Source organism: Catharus ustulatus, chromosome 9 (genome assembly GCF_009819885.2).
Source record: "Catharus ustulatus isolate bCatUst1 chromosome 9, bCatUst1.pri.v2, whole genome shotgun sequence".
Classification (NCBI taxonomy): Eukaryota; Metazoa; Chordata; class Aves; order Passeriformes; family Turdidae; genus Catharus; species Catharus ustulatus.
The window spans coordinates 6,742,087-6,762,765 of NC_046229.1; the positions used below are offsets into that span (position 1 = coordinate 6,742,087).

General features: G+C 40.9%; 1 protein-coding gene across 5 annotated transcripts in view; it reads left to right on the forward strand.

Moving 5' to 3' along the window:
* EPS15 (epidermal growth factor receptor pathway substrate 15) overlaps positions 1–20,679 on the forward strand; it is a 66,352-nt gene that overhangs the window by 5,474 nt on the left and 40,199 nt on the right. Inside the window, exon 1 of one of the 5 annotated variants that reach the window (XM_033067854.2) lies at positions 15,053–15,174. The exons of the other annotated variants lie outside the window; for them this stretch is intronic. Within the exon in view, the coding sequence (XP_032923745.1) occupies positions 15,148–15,174 (27 nt within the window). The 5' untranslated portion in view covers positions 15,053–15,147. Of the gene's footprint in view, positions 1–15,052; positions 15,175–20,679 lie in introns of those variants that run through there. 5 annotated transcript variants of the gene reach the window in all.

Sequence of the window (20,679 nt, forward strand, 5' to 3'; positions counted from 1 at the left end):
CTTTCTCAGCCACAAGTAAGTGATTCCTACTTTAGCCTCCACAGAGACTTTGAAAAGATACGGAGGAATGCTGCTCAACTGGAATGTTTCCTTCATTGCAGCTGTGGTATGCAGCCCACTGCTACAAAAAGGCAAATAAGCATAATTTCTTTTCCCAAAGCTCTCTCCCCATCACCTTTTTCCATGGTGTTTGCCCTATTAACATGTTTCAAGTAAGGTTACTTGCTCTTTGTAGTCAGTTTAGCGAGAATGCAATACACCCATCATCATCTTCTCACAAAATTTAGACTTACAGTGGAGTTTGATGCGTAGCAAATTTAGCAAGGGAAAAGGTAAGAACTCAATATTTTAGAGTATTGTCACTAATCATAAGGATTGTATGCTGTGTTTATTTTCAGTTAAGGACAATTTATTTTTCTTTGTACACTGTATTTATTTGTTATTAATAGATGCAGCACTATCAAAAGTAGTATTTAAAACTGATATTTATACATTCAAGTAGGTTCCAAAATATATGCATATTGTTAGGCTGTTATGAACAGTATCCATACGTGGTGGTACAAAGTCATGGTTAAATCTGGAGGAAAAATATCTTTTTCCCTATCTTTTTTTTCCCCCAGGTAAGTAACAGACATCTGACTGTGGTAGTTTTTAGGGTACTAAACAGGTGATGAAAGGAAGGATGAAAGTAAAGCCAAGGAGACCTAGAGCTGAGCAATCCATCATAATACACAAGTAAATGTGTGCCTTTATTGCTCATTTAATTTCCATAACTAGAAGTATTAAAGAGGTATCTGTTAATACTAAGTTTCCATTGTGTTAGTGTAGAATCAGTTTCTGTCTCCTCTACATATTCTTCTGGAATTTAAGGTAAAATAAATTTTCTTGAGGTCTAGCATCAGTCCCAAGGATTTGTATGTGGGAGTAGTCCATGAACAATATAAACCCTCATTTAATACTGCCCTGATTCTGGGATGCCAGAAGGATTTTTCTTTAGGGTTACTGTTTCTTGTGTAAGAATAAGACAGAACTAGCAAAGTTTATCCTACTGAAACCTGGAGAAGAATTTTTTTTAATCTTAGAATGAAAAAATCCTTTTTCATGCTTGCTTAAAGGATTTGCTTTCTCCTTTATCTGATGAAAGCAAAAATGCAGAAATTATGTGTTTCATCCTACTCAGTTCTCTCTCTCCCTCTTCTATGAGAAATGAAAAAAGAAAGGGAAAACTAATTTAGTAGAAGAAAAATAAGTAGCCACCAGAACAGGCAAAATAAACTCCGATTGCTCCCCAAAAATCACGATGTGCACTTGGACCAGGATTTGGAAAGCAGATGGGTGCTTTGCTACTGTGTCAGCCCTCAGGAGCTGTCAGGAGAATATTCCATTTATGTGTGAACTGGCAGACTCGTCAGAACGCAGCTACATCAGATCTCCAGATGAAGTGAGACTTCAGAGCAGCACCTCCTGCAGCTCCATCAGCTTGGTGTGAGCAGGAAGAAAACTCAGGTTCAAGGATCAGGGAAAGCCCTTGCACACCCTGGTGAGGTTTCAGTCTTGGTAGGATGAAGACAAAAGCCTCAGACTTATTATTGGATACATTAAGCTGCTGTCTAAAGTAAAACAACCACTCACAAGAATTAACTCCAGTTCAGGTGACTTCTGAACTGTAAATTGGAAGTTTGGGAAGTACACCAGGGAAGTCTCACTACATTTTCCACTCTTTACCATTTTACATAGCAATTGGCTATTGTCACTGCTGGAAACAGGATATTGGACTGTTTAGACCTTTATTCTGAGCCATTACTGCTGTTTTTATATTATGTTCTTATTTTCATTTAGGGACTTATTCTCACCAAGGGACTCTTTAACTGTTTTTTTCAAGGAGAGTTTTGGGTTGTCAGAGTTTTTTTCAGTAAAAGAGTGGGATTTCTGTGGGATCTTTTATAATATCGTAGCCTAATTTTTACATTTTAGTAATCAGACCTTATTTGCCCCTTTCCATTATGAACAGTTTTGCTGATTTTTGCTGAAGCTGAAGTTGCTCAGAACTGTTGAAATATGCCCAGATGTCATTAACTGAAACAAAGGAAATCCTACTTAGCTCATAGGCAGCAGCACACACAGGGCAGCTCTGTTGCTCACTTTGTAAGCCAAGAAAATCCAGGCCTTGTTGCATCTGTTTGCTTCCAAGTTTCAAAAGTTCAATCTGTGAACTTCCCAGTGCCCCAATAAACTATTGCAGCAGTAACTGCAATATAACTTCTGAGAAAACCCTACAATAACATTAATTTTAATATCTCTAAATGCTACTGGAGTTAACCAAATTCTCTGGACTGCTGACAAAATGGAGAGTTACATAATTTGCTTTCCATTGCCCAAGAGAATTAGTTTTTGAAAATAAGCTTGTAAGGAATGTACTTACAAGGAAGTCTAACAATGAAAAATCTGCAGAGTACAGTGAAACTTTGATTTGCATAACACAAGCTGAAATTGGTAATGTTTAGGACATTGTAGTTTCTTCTAGTGGTGTGTTTACTTGAAGTATACACTATAAATAGTTTGTTCTAATTTACTGGTCAAATGTGCAGTATAGTTTGGAGATTATGAACCTTGAATAAGCTACCAGCAAAGAAAAGCACGAGTTTAGCTGGGTGTTTCCACTCCAGGCCAAACAGCCCAAATGTTGTTCACACTTTTGTGCTCCTTTGGTGTTGATGCAGTTACATGTACATAATCAAGAGCAAAATTTATTGCACTGACTTAGAGATTAAAGCATGTATCTACCCAGTTAATCTCTGCTATTCATAATGCATAAGCAAAAGAGGAAGATCTGAGTGTATCATTAGCATTACACTCTCTGCTTTATGTTTCCAGTCTGACAAATACAGGACACATACAGCTCTACTCAATACAGCAAAACCAGTAGGAAATGAGCTGTTGTCTTATCTGTCTTTCACATTTTGGCTTACATATCTGTCAATTTTAGAGAAAACAAAATCCTACACAGAGTTTTCCCTGATCCAGCTGTCACTTATAACATTAACCCATCTGTCTGTAAAATAGTACATCTATTTGGCTTCACGCTTTTGAATGAGAATTTAATCTGCTAAATATCAGCAGTGATATCTTACATTTAATTTCTACAGTCCCTGCATTACATTTACTCACTGCACAGAATTTCTAAAACACAGAGATGGTAATTTTGTTTTTCTTGTGGGTAGTGGACCAATCTTACACCCTTTGTCTTGAATGTGGAGTTAATTTAGAATTTCTTTGTGTGTTTTAGCTTGAATCTTCTACACCCACGAATCCTTAACTGTAGTATTGTAGAACTTGAAACATTTCAGGGGATAATCAGTGCAGTGTCAGCTGGTGCAGTGTGAAGCATAGGTAATGTTCTGCAGTGTGACTGATCTCAGTGGTGCTTGGCTGACTGAAGTGATGGCTGTCATTTCTGTTCCCAGCAGCAACATGGGCATAATCTGTACTGTGAGTGCTCAGACTGTGTAATTACTTTTTTGGAACTGTTCATTTTTTCCCATGCACACTGAAACTCTGCAGTATGCAATCTGCCATTGTCTGGGTTTTTTGAATGTATTAATAGTCCTGTGTCAGGATTCCTGGTGTTAAGAAATAAAGACCTCTAGATAGAGGGTCTGGGGAGATGGACAGATTAATAGACATAGATGTACATAGATGTATGTGTGCACCCTCAGGAAAAAATCCAGGTGTCAAAAAATGGTCTTTATGGGAAAATCAGGACATGTGGTAGCTTCAAATCAGGTTTACTTTACAGTGAAAGCATTGCCTAAGGCATAATAATGCCTGCAGGAACAATGCCTCCACTTGGGCAAGCTATGGGCAGAGAGTCCTGTGGAAAAGCTGGGGAGACCTCTCTAGTACCATGTATCAGAGTGTTTAAATGGGAAATCAATACACTTCATATTCCATGCAATTTAAATTATTTATTTATGCTTAAACCTTGCCAACCAAAGCATGAGGTAAAAAGGAATTTGGTTTCTGAAGGGTTCGTATTTTCAACCTTTTCTTTGCAACCTTGAGGGCCAGAAAGTTCCTGTATTGTGCTCCTTTCTTGTCAGCTTCGTTTTTTAACTTAAGCTCTGCAATCTCTTCACTCCAGAGTATGGAGCTTTATTAAAACAAAACAAAAAAACAAACAAGAGATTGGAAAATGCTGGCAGCTGGTAAAACTATTTTTTTTTTTCTAGAGCATACCATATTTGAAAAGAATAAGTAGACAAGCAGAAAATGAGAATCATCTTCCAAGCCGATAGGCCCTGTTTATCTGCAGTAGGACAAGGAAAACTTTTATCCCACATAACTTTTACTTTTGGATGGCATTTGAATTGGCCTTGAGTGTTTGGCAGCTCATCTGTTGAGCCATCTGTTTCAGATTATGCATGCTCAGAGGGCACATTGCACCCAGGCTTACAGTTCCCCTGAACACAAGAAATTTGAATTGGCTTTGCAGTTTAGTGATCAGTAAGCATGGATGTGCATGTACATGTGCATGACACATCCAAATAAACTTTGGGACAAATTGAAGCATTCACACAGCTGGAAGGGGCTTAGGTGGGGAAAGCCTTAGGCCTTGTTCACTGTCCTCAGACAAGGCAAAACAAGAGAAAAGCACCCAAGGTCCAGGAAATTTCTCTTCTGGATGGAAAAGTTCTGAATGAACTAATATATTAGCCAGTTTTACAGCCCCTTTAAACAGAGTCAATCTGGCTCTCTCCATTAATGAATCATCTCCAGTCCCATCTCAGTGCCAGAGATGAACTGGGCTGGGTGGTGAATCAGAAAGCTGTAACCAGCTCTGTGAGAGTCTTTGTTATGCCTAAATACATCATGGCCAGGAAAGAGGATTTGATCCATAAACTTTAATGGTGCATTATGTGAATCTTATATTATTTATGGCATACTAGTAGCACTTATCTCACTTATCTTTTTTATGGTATGTGCTTTGAACTTGTTTTTTTAAAAGAATATACTGCTTGTTCCACTCCTCCCTTTTCCTTCCTTTCCCCAGAATGCTGACTCAATTCCTTTTACTCTTTCAGTCAGCTTGCAATTTTAGGCATTTCCTTGTCCAGTTTTCAGGGGAACACTTTACTTCCCTCTCATGAGCACTGTGCAGAACTCCTGTGGCTGTTGAATCTCATGGTGGCTGGAGATAGAGAAGATTTCTTTGCAAGCAGTAGAGACTGACATAAGACCATCTGCTCTTCATGAAATTCTCTGAACCTGTGGACTTGGATAGACTTGGATAGCAATTGTGCAGTTGTGTATGAGAAGAAAATTTGGCTCCCATAGTACAGTGATGGAAGGAATGGTAAATCTAGAACCAGCCAGGGGATTTGAGGGATAAATGCAGTTTTGTCACAGATTCTTTTTCTAGATAATTATATTTCTTTTTTACAGGTTTTCACATTAAGCAAATTCCCAGACTGCATTACTGGCAAGGTTTGAGTCCTCTGGTAATGAGGATCAGACTTCAGTAGAGTTTGTAATAAACTGTGAACAGAAAATTGACCAAATGTAGATATATTGTATTGTTTGGGTAGTTCTTATTCGATGTACATGAAGAGTCTTAATTATGACATTAGATTGAGCTTGGAAATATTTCTTCTTGCTTCAAGTAGCTTACATAGTTAATTTAATCACATAACTGCATATGTGCAATTAAATGTGCAACATCTCAAATTTGAGGCATTTCACTTTTTGTGATATATTTAATCTGCTCATCTGCTAAAAAATAGATCTTCATATTACATTGCTTATTCAAGTATTAAATTCCATTACTTTTTAAGTTAGTAATCCCCAAAGAGCTACAGAAATTGATGAACATTATTCCATCAATGTTAAAAAATTGAGTTACCTGAGAGAAAAAGAGGTCTAATTAAAATTTTTTCCTTGTTGAATCCTGTTGAGTGCTCTCCTTGCGTGAGAAATTTGTGAAGTTATTGCAAAGCTGTATGGCAGGGATCAGAGCTGCAGGTATATATTTAAGTCAGCTGTGTGATAATGGTAAAGGGAGACAGAGACAGACTCTGTGCTGGTTTTAGAATCTGCCAAGGACGTGGGTGCTATATTTTGGACAAGAGAACTCTTTTAGCCTAATGCCATCTGGCTGGCTTTCATCTGTGCCAGTTGTTATACATGCCAAGCTGCCAGTCCTGCCCCTACCACGTTTCCTGAAGTAGAAATTAAATTAAAAATACAGTAATTTCCAGTAGCCTGCTTTGAAACATATCCATGAAGGGATTTAGAAACCCAAGGAAGCAATCCAAGCTTCTATGCTTCTGTCAGAGACTTTGATGAGAAGTTTCCTCATCCATTTCCTGAAGCAATCTTTGGATACTTCTCCCCTTTCAAGCCTCACTGGCAGCAAAAAGTCTTGGCTGTAGGTTCTGCTTTAATTTGTTGTCCAACACACATGATAAATACAGTTAAAACACACATAAAACCTCCACACACTCCCACCTAAGGTCTTCTGCTTCATTCTTTCAATTACTAACTATATACTGTATTTCTAAATACAGCAATACAGGTTTTCCTCTCTCTACAAGGTACCTGCATGATTTGTATTTTTGGGCTGGCAGTTGTGCCGTCTAGCACAACATGGATCTGTTCTGCAGTCCTCTGTAGGAGACCCAGAGCTAATTTTTAGCCTGGGATGTATTCCCTACTTAGAAGAATTGGAGTTGAGCTAAATAAAGCAGCTCATCTATATATTCATTTTACAGTTGCCTAAATAGCTCTAGTGATGATTTTGGAGTGGTTTTTCTCATTCTCATCTGTGTATCTGTAATTTACCATCATTAATGCTATCATAAGGAGAGAGAAAATAATTAAATAATTTTGTACAGATATTTCTGTAAGGAAAATCATTACTCTAAACCTGATTTCAACAGGAAAAAAATTATGTATCTTGACTAAATATAAAGAGACTGACAATCAAGAATGTTTCAGTTTGGGATGGAATTTGAATGTCTTTTGAATCATGGAGATTCTTTCAGGAAGAATGTATCTTCTGTTTCTACCAAACTCATCCAGCTATCTGACCTTACCTACTGGCATGGCTTCTGTCTCTATTTTATACCTAAACCTTGATACTTTTCTCCTTTGGACCTCAGTGTTCTTTGTGTCAGTTTTATATCTGATATCTATTTGTCTTGTGAGCATCTTGGGGAGGGAATGGCTGCCCTTCTAGAGAAGGTCACATTTATTTGTCATTGAACTGATTTAACAAATTTAATTGATATGGGGATCTGAAAAATCTTGGTGGCTTGATGCTTGTGCATCATCATCAATAATTTTGGTAATCTGCTGAAGATACTTATAAATAAAATTCTTCAACTGTTTCTCATATTTTGTGAATCTCATTTAAATTACTATTGCCAATAACAGTGGGAATTGAAAGAGTTTCAGATTCTGCAGTGCATTCTTCAAACCAGAATGTATTTAAATGAAATTCTATTTGTCAAGACAGCAAGTTTGATTGAAAAACTGTTGTGAAGCTACTGAATCCACTATGTATTTTTCGAAGTCATAGTGATGATTACACTGGAATAATTTACCACAGCTGCTTTAAATGCTACTGAAAGTCACTTAAAGAAACATTTTTTTATGACTGGTCACCAGACTTTCACTTTATAGTTGTTGCATAGCAATATCATTTTACAGCTGTATTAGCTTCACCTGTTCAACAGGTGAGATGTCTTTTATTACACCTAAAGGACAGGAACATAAGGTGGCACAGAGAAAAGCAAGTCCTTGTCAGCTGATGGAGTTCAAATTCCATTAATGCCCTTTTGCATCTCATCAGTTACATGCACACCTGAACAATTCTATTGAGGCTGAATCACTGCTCCATTACTTCTGCAACTTAATCTTCAAAAAAAACCCAAATAAAATCAACCAGCCAAACAAACCAGTAAACAAATAAATCATTAAGCAAATAACTTGGTCATATTTAAGAATATTTCATATTTTAATTGCGCTGTGTGTGCAATCAAATGAGAACATATTTTGAATTGTGAACTATTTACTGCTGTTGTGCTTTACAGCAATAAGAAAATACTTAGTCTTTGATACTTAGCAATGATATTTATTGTATGTGCTTATAACATTTTCATAAAGGCAAATATATTCTGGTATTATCTCATCAGTCAAGTTACACTCTAATATTGATAGTACCAACCTGATGTAGAAGAGTGAAAAAATGTAATTACATGTCAATTATTCAGGAGTACAAAAAACAAAGAGAGGTTTTAAGGGAACATTCCTTAGTCCTTTGTGTTGACACCAGTGGGATTATATGTGTTGCACTTAAAGGAACATTTTGCATGCTGATGTTGTGCAATAGTTGGCCAAGTAACAGAACAGATTCCACTCCCTGCTACAGGGCTGTAAATAAAAAAATTCCACATGGTGCTTTCTCATTTATGGACATGCAGCAGGATTGTGCTTTTGAGAAGGGGAAATGCAGCTGAAAAAGCATCTGTGGAAATTCCTTCTGCCTGCAGAAAGAGCACTGCAATTTGGTATTTGATATCTTTCACAGAGTGCAATCTGCAGGCTCCTTTACAGCTCTCTGCACTCATACAGATGTAGGCAAGCAATGCTTTGCTCTTGCTTCTCACTGTATTTGTCAATAATCTGTGATCTTTTCCATAGCAGCAACAACAGTTTTAAAGGTCACTTGATCAAGGTTAACTAAAATGGTCGAATCATCTCTGTCCTTATCTACTCTGAAGGCTAAAACATTAACACCTTTTCAAATATGATTGATTTTCCTCTATTGTTGGGGCTTTTGACTCATCTCCTCACTGAACCTCAGCACTCACTACTTTTACCCAGCTGAGATCTCTGTTCTGTCACTGCAGCTCCCATATGTGAGAGACTTCATTGCTGAAAGCAAATGGAATATGATTTACATTTAGGAGAAGTTTTAACTACTAGTATAAAATTAAATATGCATATTGTGTTGTCCTGAATAAGGATTAATTTAAAAATATGATTTAAATGTTGATACTTGAATTGCTCAGCTTGAAGACTGGGTTGCCAAAGTATGTTACTGTGATTTGTAAAAGTTATTTTTTGTCTTATGACCAATGTTACTGCACTGGTGTTATTTTGTTTTAATACTTTTTGAACCATTTTGACATGAGTAGGGTTGTAATTAAGACTAGATGAAAATGAAAGAAAGTGGAGAAGGTAAGAATAGATGGGAAGATGAAAACAATTGGGAGGACAAGTAAGGAAATCTCAGGAATAAACAGTTATTAGTATCAAGAGTTTCAGTAATGCCATAGAAAGGGTCTTTTACCATTAACAGCCATGAGTTTGTATTAAAGACAAACCATTTAATGAGAAGAAAAATTACTAAATGTTCTTTTATCTAATTACTTAATGTATCTTATAATTCTGAAATTAATTAATAATTGTTGTGAAGGCAAAGTGAACTAATTCTAGGTTGGGAATTCAGTATGTACATTCTATTTTTTAATATTTTCTGTTTTCTTAAAGCATAATAATCTTCTAATTGTTTCAGAAAGGTGAGCAATGTGTTCCCTGGATTTATAGCACAGACAACATGCCTAAGGAAACAGGGAACAGAAGAAACTGTTGATAAAAGCTTTTCTGCCTGCTACTTTGTAAACATGGTAGTTTTCAATCCTCAATTTGTTTAATACACACTACACACTGTGGTATCGATGTGTTTAATTTATAATGAAGACTGAAGCTGTTTCAGCAGTGCTATTGCTTGTTCTATTTCTGTCAGAACATGTATTAAGCTGTTCAAGGAACAGCGAAATCTCCAACTGCTGCATTAGCTGGACATGTCCAATTAATGCCTTTTGAAGATTTTTCTGCATTTCAAATATGGTCTTGAATGAAAAATGTCATTCTGCTGTCAGTCACCCAGCTAATTATCTAGAGGACAAGCTGACCTCTGGTATATATCTACATGTTCTCTTATTCTTTTACAACATGAGGTGTAGCCCCATGAAACTTGCTAATATAAATTAGTTTGAGAAAATATACTTACAGTCTTAATGAAAAGATAAATTGTGTATGTTTTAAAATAGCATGGATGTGTACTACTGCATTTCAGATTTGCCAGCTCTTCCCTCAAATATGATTAAAGAGATTCACTCAAGTCCTGTTCAGGTTATTTTAATTTTACCATTCTCTTAATAAAAATTCAAGGTGGTTCTTTCTAATTACTACAAAAATAATTTTAGCCTTTGGATTTCTGAATACTGGAAATACAGACAACATAATTTTACAAAATAAAGAGGTACAATGGTTCCATACTGTACTCTGTTTCTGCCATATGAAGGAGTTAAATTCAGATATGTTCAAAGACTTCTGAACATCTGAACAGAAAACACTTGAGAGATGAAGAAATTTGCAGTTACTTTAATATCCTAGTTTGTGTTTCCTTAGTACTGTTACAGTTTTGTATAAATTTGATCATCCCACAACCCACTTTGAAATACTTTCAAAGCTGCTATAAGTTTAAAGTCTGCAAACCACCTTAAGAAGCCAAGAGCACAAGATGAATTAGCAGCTAATTCCTATGCAGTTTTCATAAAGATCAATGTACATACTCTAGTAACTAGACACCCTCCTAGAAGATACACTGTAGGACTCACAGATTGCATGTTTTATGCAAAAGAATCCCAGACATTAACAGATCTCTGCAGAAGGTCTGTTGGAGTCTGGCTAGATGATTGTAGTGTTCTCTTGTGGCCTTAAAACATAGCAGCCTATCTGTTACCCTTTGTCTAGAAAACTTGGAGCTACATAAAATGTAAAGAGCACACAAAGCATGTCCTGGGGTGGATTTCTAGATAGAGGCACGCCTGCAGTCGTGACTTTCTAAACCAGCTTGTGCCACTAGTCCTGGAAAGTACTCAGAGATTTCTGATAAAAGGATCCCCTCAGTCCAAATGTTCTTAAAGTTTGTGTGATGATCTTTACTTCTCAGGAAGGATCTTTCAGTAACCTAGGTGTGGGAAATGCTGTTGTGTGAGGAGTGTGGGTGTTGCTTGGCTCTCTGAAACCTGTGCAATGTAAGACAGGCTGCTTGCCTGCGGGCAGGTTCCCTTGCATTACAGTCTTTGATCATAGAACAGGGATTCCTTTATTTTTGGCCAGGATTTTGTGTATTGATGCATATGTTTCCTTTTATTCTGTAAAACTCAAAGTTGCTTAATCCTTCTTACCTTTAAATCCTTGATTCTGTCTACACAATGCTGCAGCTACTGCTCTGCTCTGCACTGGAATTCCAGAGAGCTGGGTACCTCATTTAGTGCTCAGGAATGCAGGACACAGGACTGAGTCATTCCTCTCTCAGCCTCCGGAGTGCTCATGGGCTGTAGTAACACCTTTCCTAGAACGAGCAGAGCAAGTCACACTAAATGCCTGTCTGCTGATTTGGGCTTCCTGTGTGCTGATCCATAGGGAAAACAAAGCTCTAAGAAAGAAAGAGGTGGACACTTAAGATATTATTTCCGGGGAGACCATTGGATATGATTAAAATGTTACCAGCTTTACTAACAAATGTATTTGGAGATCTATAAAACAGAGGTCATTAGTGTTTGACTCTGACTGGTGGAGAGCCTTTCTGTGCTGTCTTGCTGCAGCACATTTTCAAATTCAGCTTGTTCACCAGAACAAGTCATTTTATACTCTTACACAGTGTTTCACAGTGGAGATTTGCACCAAAACGGTTGTGCTGCTGCAGGGCCCAGCTTTCACCAGCCATTTGGCTAGTTTTGATTTGTTAGCAGTCCCTTGTTTGTCCAGTGTAGACATAACCTTGTGCATTGCACTTTTAAAGAAACAATAAAGAACACTGAGCTCTGGTATCTATTTGTCAAAATGCCAGTACTTAGAATCATAGAAAATCCTATTATACTTACAAATAAAAGCATGCTAATACTATTTTCCATGTCCTTTGGGTATCAAGTGCACTGTAGTAGAGGATCTTGCAACAAAAAAATCAACATATAGCAGTTCTTACAGAACAGATTACAGATAAACATTTCCTGCAGGAGAATTCATGTTGAATGCAAAAAGATATAAAATGAAACTATTAAAGTTCTTGCAGTTCATTGATCTTTTGACTTTCTTATGTTCTTAAAAAGCTTTTCTGGAAACCCAGCACTCCTTACACAATTCACAGAAGATATTGCAAAAGGTCAAGATTCATGGGGTCAGCAAAGGGATAGAGAGAAGAATGGGGTTTCCACTGAGGAGAAAATAAGAGGGGAAGTACATTTAGAAAATCCCCCTGTTCCAGATTTCAGGAGCTCTTCCACCCTAGCCAAGCCCTGGTGAGCTGCTCATGGCTAAGCCAAGAAGGTCATTGGAGGGCATTGTTTTGCAAACCTGCCAACAGCTTTTTGAGTATTTTAGTGGCTGTGATTTTTCTCTTGGCTGAAGGTAAGTATGAAGTCCAGTTTTATGATCCAATGTCAGGTGATGACATCTCAATTCCATCTGAGAAGCACAGAGCTGGGTTTTTTTCTGGGAGCTGTCATTCTAGATTCGTGAAAATCTGCAGTACAATCATTCACTATCAGCAGGCTGACCAGTGCTGTTGTAATTGTTATAGACATGTCTGAGGCTCTGAGCTGGTTGTTTTAACTGTCCTGGTGGTTGGAGACATCCAGGACAATTTGTCTGTGAGATGCACGGAATGATCAACAACAGCACAGATCTACGTGACCACACTAATTCAGTGTTGATTATATGAAACTCATTATTATTTTAATTTGTAGAGGCTCCAGTGGTTTTCCTTGAGTGATTCTTGCCCTCTGAGTGTGGACACAGTGGTCATGCCTGATGACTGTGAGTGTGCACAGCCAGGTTGAAGGTACATAACCACGTACCTGGCACTGCCTGCTTGTTCCTGAGCTGCAGGTGCAACTTGGAGTCTGCTGCAGCAGCTTTGGAGAACACTGTGGAAAGGCTCTCTGGATGCAGACTGCTGTGCATTTCATTTTGAGGGAGTAAAATGGAGAGGGGTGTTGTGTTTATTTTCTAACACAAAGGTTCAGGAGTGGTCATTCAGCTGGAGCAGACCTCCCTCCTGGACAAGTGTCCTGCTCTGAGGGGACTCAGGGCTTTTAAATGTACTCAGGGGTGACACAGCTCTGCAGAAGTCCCTTGACTCAACAGGCTTGTTCCAGAGCCTTGCTGCAGCTTTGGGTCCCTTCCTGGACCTGGTGGGAAATACTTGATGCAACACCCAGGAGAAAAAGGGAACAGCAGCAAGAACACTGCTGAGCCAGACAGCCTGCCCACAAAATTCTGCTCACAGCAGCTCTCAGCATCAAGCCTCCAGCTCCAGAGCCAAATCCCAGGTCCCTGTTTTGCATTTTCCTTCTCTTTGCAGTGAGAACACATCAGCTTGGGTGTAACCTGTCTCCTGAGAGGCCACCAGTCCCTGCCAAGCTGCAAGACTGAGAGATGAAGGGAAAAACTGACAGAGCAAAGGGCATCCACATGAGCTCATGGCAGCTCAGAAACCCAGGCTCTCCAAATGCCTACCAAGGAGCCCCCTCCCAAAAATACTCTCCCCAGGAGACACAGCTCTAGCTTTACAATCTTCTGGTTTAATTTCTAGGTATTAATTATTCTGAAATAGTATTCCAATTTTAATCAAGGAAGAAAAACTCAACCTAGAAATGTGAAGTCTGTGTTGTTTTCTACAGATTTTGTTTATGAGAGAAGTGTGAGGTGGAGTAGGGAGGTGACAGTGAGTATGTGAATGGTGTGAATATTTTTATATCTATTCTGTTAGCTTTTTATATTCTTCCCCTCCGTATCTTCTTTTTCTTACTGAAAAAAATGGCTGAGAAACAGGTTGGTAAAGCAGAGCTTCTATAAAACCTTTATTAAGGAATAGGTGGGAAGGAGGATCCCACATTTTATGACAGATGATGAGCACTAGCAGCTCAGGATGACTGCCAGCTGAGGAATGTCAGGATGCAGAGCTGGGGCATGAGCACACAACTGAGCTGAGGAGGACAAAAACATTGCAGAGGGGTAGAGAATTACAAACAGATAAAGAAAACAAAGCATGTTGGGAAGGCTTTCCAGTAATCAAGTATGACTTCAGCTAATTTCCTCATACTGCTTCGAATGCATGTTTGAGGTTTAAATGTGTGCCTAAACCACCTTGGGGTTAAGTCTAAAAATAGGAACGTTTTCCCTCAGCCCTCGCTGACTGATGTATGCTGAGGTAGTGCAGAGCTCAGAGTAGGAGTGGAAATAAGCCAGTGGGAGGAGGTGAGTGGGTACAGGAGGAGCAGAATGAGTGGTGACACAAGTATTGTTTTCAGCCAGCCCCACACAATTGTTTTCTATTGTTGTTTTCCTTTGTGTCTTGTTGCCTGTGATGTCTCATAGTTTCTCCTGCCATAAGGGTTGCTCATCCCTTTCTCCTGGTTACTCTCTTCAAGAAGAGCCACTGTTCCCCTGAGTACAAGCAGACAGACAGAAGGACACGTACAATGATGAGTGGCCTGGGCAGGCATCTAATTTCCTGTGAGTGGAGGGAAGCAGGAGGCCGAGCCCAGGGCTGCTCCTCGCTGCTGTGAGGATGTGTGGGGTCAGGACATCCTGCTGGGCTCACGTGCTGCTTCCTCCTGGGCCTTGTGCCCAGTTCTGTTGCAACTGATCCCAGACCTGGTTCACCTCCTGTTTTGGGACTTCCCCCACCTGTGTCATGACCAGGCTGGAGAACTGCAACCGCTCACCATGCTGGGAGCATCTCCAGCAGAAGCAGGGCCAACAGGGAAGGTGAAGGAGAGGCCGGCAGCTGGCAGTGGGGGATGTTTGCCACCGTGTCAGGCCAAGGATTCCGGCTCCGGGTTTTCCCTGCAGCTGTCTCGAGCAGGCTCCGGCTCCGGCAATCCGCGCCCGGTTTTGCGCGCGGCTGCGCTGCCGTGTGGCGGCGGGGGAGGCTCCGGCTCCGTCCGGCGGGCGGGCGCGGATCCGGTGCCGGGATTTGCCCGGGGCCGGCTGGGGAAGTTGCCGAAGTTGTGCGGCGAGTGGCGGGGCTCGGCGCGTCCTTCCTGCGGCCCGGCCGGGGGATGGAACAGCATGGCCGCGCGCCTCTCCCTGGCACAGGTACCGAGCGGGGCTGCGCGCCCGGCCCGCCCGCGGGGCCGCCACCGCCCGCTCCGCCCGCGGGCACGGCCGAGCGCCGCAGGGCTGCCCGGGGGGCCCGCGCTTTGTGCGGCCGCCGCAGCCCCGCAGCGCTGCCCCGCCGCTGTCAGGTGGCGGCGGGGCGGGGGTGTGTCCGTGTCTGCGGGAGGGAGGAAGGGAGGGAGAACGGCACCGAGGGGAGGCGGGCGGGCAGCCCCGCGCCGCGACCCGGGGGTGCCAGGGGCGGGGAGCGGGGTCCCGGCCGGCCGCAGGTGCCTCTGCCGGGGCTGCGGAGCCCCGGGCGGGGAGCGGCCCTGGGCGGGCGGGGCTGCGCCGGCGGCCGTCGCGGTCCGTCTTTTGTCTCTGTTGGAGTCGGGGCGCCGGGCTGGAGCCCAGCGAGCCCCGTCCCGGAGCGCCGAGGGCGGCCGGGCTCGGGGAGTGTTCGCGGAGGGGCTGAAAGGCGATAGCGCCGGGTTAGGGTGTCCGTGCCCGGTGCCAGCCCCGCGGGCACACCCGGCACCGAGGGGTTCTCCGGGGCAGCGAGGCCGTGGGCAGATGACCCTGGGAGGGACAGACGAATTCCTTGGTTTAACAGAGACCTGCCACCGCAGATACTGCTGGCAGGTCATTTTACCTTGGTTTTGCTGCACCCCGTGGTGTGGGGACACTGTTGTCACGTAGTGCCCATACAGGTGCCTCACAGTGAAGAGTTGTGCAGGTGATGGCCCTGAAACTTGGAGACTCTTGGCACTGCTCCGTGCTCGTGTGTGATCTCACCTCACCCCAATCCTTGTTGCTCGATAATGGAATCACTATGCACAGGTTGTTCTGTACCGTTAGGATCATGTCTTATTCCCTAGAGCTGCTATAGCTAATGAACAGCACTTTTTGATACTTTTTAATTTCATTTAGCTGTGAGATGAGAAATTTCCATTCCTACCTGACATAAGACTGAGGTGGGCCTGTTGGTTCACCCTCCTGGCTTGGGATGCTTCAGTCTGATAGCCAGTTGTGAATTTACACGAAGCAGAGCGGGTAAATGAGCTTAATGAATTGCTTAAGTACATGGAAGTCAACTTTGAGAGCTGGCAGCAAGGCTGCACAGTTTGCAGTCACTTACATCGTTCACTTTTGAGAATATCAGCCATTTCAAGGGAAGAAAGGGTAGTTCAGTGAAAGGTAAATAAATACGTGGAGAAAACAAATGTGTCTTTAAGAGTTTAAAGGTATAGATTCATGAAGTACTTTTTGTGAAAGCTTGCTTTATATTAAAATAGCTAAGTTAGTGTTGTCTGAGTCTCTCAGTAGTCTTCAAGTAAGTGAAAACGCTTTAAACATCTGCTCACTGAAGGGAAAGAAGTTTTCACAGAGCTGCTCTGGCTCTTCATTTGGGGAGAGGAGTGGGGTGTCAGCTCTGGTGTGTTCTACAGCAAGACACTGCTTACAGGCTGTGTAATCCTTTCATTGTAGAATTTCTTTACTTTTTTGGTCACATGGATGGGGGACTAAACACAAATGTGATAATGTTGACAGAAGCAGAAAAATTGTCAGTATCTTTAAAACCATTGTGGCTGCAGCTTACAACAGTGGTTAAACAGAGGGAGCTATTTCTGTGTGTTGACCACTTGTGCGGGGATTTCTTTTTTTGGCTTGTTTGTTTTTTCTTCTTCTGTTGCATAAGAATCGTCTTAGTCAGTCAAGCAGGCCTGAAGACAGTTCTCTTCAACGTGGAAACACATGTGGAATTTTTGGGTTATAAAAAGTCCTCACAAGTGTTGCAGTGCTCAGAATCTGTTGGAGAGCACGAGGAAGTGAAAATAATGAGGGCATGGGGGTAGGGAGTGCAGTGGTGGCTGCTCTGAGATGGTGACTGACAGCAGTAAAGGTGAGCAGAGCAGTAAGGTCTGCTCTGGTCACATGCACTGAGCAAGAGACACATGAACCTGCACTCAAGCTCGCTGTTGAGTCTGATTTTCTGTTCTCTTTCCTGTGTTTGGTTTGACACTCCTTTAGCATGGCTGGGGCGTTGGGTATTTCCAAGTGAGATGAGGGTATTTTCAGATGGCTTTGCAGCTGCAATGTCTGAGAGGGCTGCACATCCTTTATTTGAATATCAAAGCTGTAATTTCAGTAATTTGAAACTTTTCTGTGCTAATTGTGTTTTAACTGATTAGTAAAAATACTTCAGCACTGTGTAACTGCAGTGAAATTTATTACACCGAGTATGTTTGAACAAGGGTTGCAAACTGAAGGTGATTATCTCCCCCTCCTCTCTCCCTTTAATTGTAGGTATCTCAAGGATCTTTTATCTCCCCATTTTGAACCCATTCTGCAACATCTTGTTGCCACTTGCATTTGCTCAGTGAGTGTTATGGTCTGAGCATGACTGTGAATTTAATTTGGAACTTCTAAGGGAACTTCTGCCAGGGGAGTGTTTTGTTGTGGTTGCCTTTAGTTTGGAAACAAGCAAACAACAGCAATGAGAAGGAACTGACCGATCTCACAGATTGTCATCTGTTCTTGGAAAAGTCAAATTAAGCTATAACCAGCATTAGGGGTGGTATGTTTTGACCTTTCAAGGATGGTTGCTTATCAGACCTATTTCATATGGGGAATTCAGGGGAGGAAGAACAGAAAACTGAAGATGTGGAAAATGGATGTTGAGAATGGGGCAGAGGTGTTTCTTGAAGGTTGGGTTAATATGAACATTCAGTAACTTCTTGTTGCTCTTGAAAATTGAACTTGTGGTTTATTCTGAGAAACTGGCTGTGATTGAGGGGGAAGCTCACAGTTCAGGGAAGTGCTGTAAAGAAATAGGAAGAAAGGGAAGATAATTTTGTGTTTGTCTTCCTGATGAAATGCTTTTTGTGAGCAATGTGGTAGTTGTCTTGAAGTAGTTGTGAGCTGCTTTGGTAAACGAGACAAAATCATGTCATATCAATTTGTATCCCAATTAGCTGCAAGTCTCATTTTAGACTTGAGTATTGTGTTGCAGACTTGAGAATGCTGTGCTGTGTCGTTGAAGGGAAACGTGGATTATTACACTGAGGCTGAGCTGCATGGATCCCTGTCTCGTGCACACATTGCCAGGATTAAGGTCTTGTTACTGGAATATACAGCATCCAAATACTTGCAGTATGAATGATACCTCATAGTAATGCACATGTTATGTATAATGTAGAGCCAGAGGGTTTGAGGTCTCTGGCAAACTTCTGGTTTCTTTTTTGTTGTTTATTTAAAAAAAAAATCAGCAAAATTGTCAAATTAAGATCATAGTTTGTAATTTTTAGTGGAATGAGGAACCTGCTGTTCCTCTTTCTGTCCTGCAGATGTGAAGAAGCCAGAGTGTGCATTTATGTGTTTTAACCTGCACATAGAGGAGACTGACTGCTCCTAAAGCAGATGGAAGCTAATTTTTTTGGTTGGTATTGCATCCACCATGTTAGAAAGAAGCTGCCTCTAAAAAGGCAGTGCAGCTTTCATGCTCTTTCATATTGCAGGCTTTGTTCAGTACTGATTAGAAGATGGTGAAGATTTTCTGTAGCAGTTTGAAAATTAAATGGAACCATTTCTAATTATGCAGTGACAGACATCTCTGCAGAGAGAAGACAGCAGTTCTTGTGCCTGCTTCAGCTGTTCAATGGGAAAGAAAGTGCTCCATTTCTAAGTACTTGGTAATAATTGTATAGAAATTTATAGTCAATATTTTCTTTACATTTGTTATTGCTGTAGGAGATGTTCTTCGTTCTAAAATTGAAAGTGGTAGAAAGCTTTACCCTGAAACACTTCAGCTAACACAAGAAAGCAATAGAGGGAAAAGAGAGAAGTTGATTATTGTTTTGAAATGCCATTGTAAGGAAACCAGCTTGCCTTGGATTTACCTGCCTTTTAGCTGGCTAACTACAGGAAGAACATTTAAGGCCAGACTGTGATAATGATATTTTGGATTTTAATCAGGATAGAATAGCTTGTTTCTCCCCTGATATCTCATTGGGGTTGGAAGGGGAAATTAGTTTTGTTCTTCTCAATGGACAGCTTTTGTTTGTTTGTTTTTAAGCCTTTTTGGAAGGAAGGTTGTGGCTGGATGGGGCAGACAGACTGGTAATGATATCTTATTAGACCTAATGCGAATGTGCCAGAGGCATGAAAACAGGGGATTGATTGACAACAGAAGATGAAAAGGACTGGTGTCCCTGAAGGTGTTTTTTATTTCCTAGGTTATCATTCTAAAGTTCGTAGGTTTGTATCAAAGGTTGTAATTACTCCAGCACACATTACCCTTATGAAGTGATCAACTTTGAAATGGAGCCATAATAATGTCTTTCTATTTTTGTGCGCTGTGGAATCTGACCTTTTCTTCCTTCCTCGTTTTGCATTTAAAACAAGCTGAATTTACTCTGCAAATGGTTGTTACAAACCCCATAAAAATAGTTTTGCCAGGTAAATTATACAGCAGCACCTGGAAGGTGTTGAACTGTATTTTTTTTCTTATCCCAGAAGAGTATCCTAGATTATATTTGCATCTGTTGGTTTATTGTGGGATATACTTTGAAGGAAAAACAAGTCTATTACTAGTAAAATAGTCTGGGAAACTTTTTTACTACTGTTGTTCTAGTCACAGGAAATTCCAGTTACTGCAGTGATACTGATGTTAAAATGAATATTGGAAACACTAATGAAGTAAAGAATTATTGGCTCATACTCTTAAAGGCTGAATGAAAAGATTGTTTTGCACTTAGTGTTTCCACTGCAGGACTTCAACATGATGTTTCCTGTCCAGGAGTGACAATGATGAGTTTGGCTGTAATAAGGAAACTTTTGGCTGAACAAAGGGTGACATTGGGCAAGAGGGATGATGCAGGAGAATCGATGGTTCCAGCGGATGCGCTGGCCAGCTCTGTTCTACTGCTCTGCTCACAGCTTTAATTTTAGACTTATTCTAATGAAGTAACACTTAATAAGTCAAATCTTTGAATATTTGGGAAAACTACCCCTCCAGGTTGCTGTGCAAAGTGTAGCTGAGTGGGCAAATAGAGCACATGAGGTTTAGGTAAGAAAATCCAGTGTGCTGCGGAGTGCTGGGAAATGATGGAAGGTTGGTTGTTGTATTGGTGTTGTGGCACTCTGAGGGCTGGCATAACTTGAATATATTTTGTCAGGCTATTTTAAGGGATGTGTAACTGCATGCTTAGTTGATGGGTGAAATAATAAAAGTCTTTGGGTACCAGAGCAAAGTCAGAGCAAGGTTAAGCTATAAAAATGGAGGTATTGCAGTGAATACCAATGATAGTTTCCCAGCATGTGTAATTTTTCATGTCTGGCTGTGGGAGAGGTATTTCCCACCCACCTCCCAGCAATCAAATAAAACCTTAGTAGTTGTGTGTCTCTGTTGTTGCTCCTTCCCCCAAACACCAAAAAACCCCAAATAGACAACAACAACAAAACCCACAAAAAGCACCAAACACAAAACCAAACAATCAGCTAGAA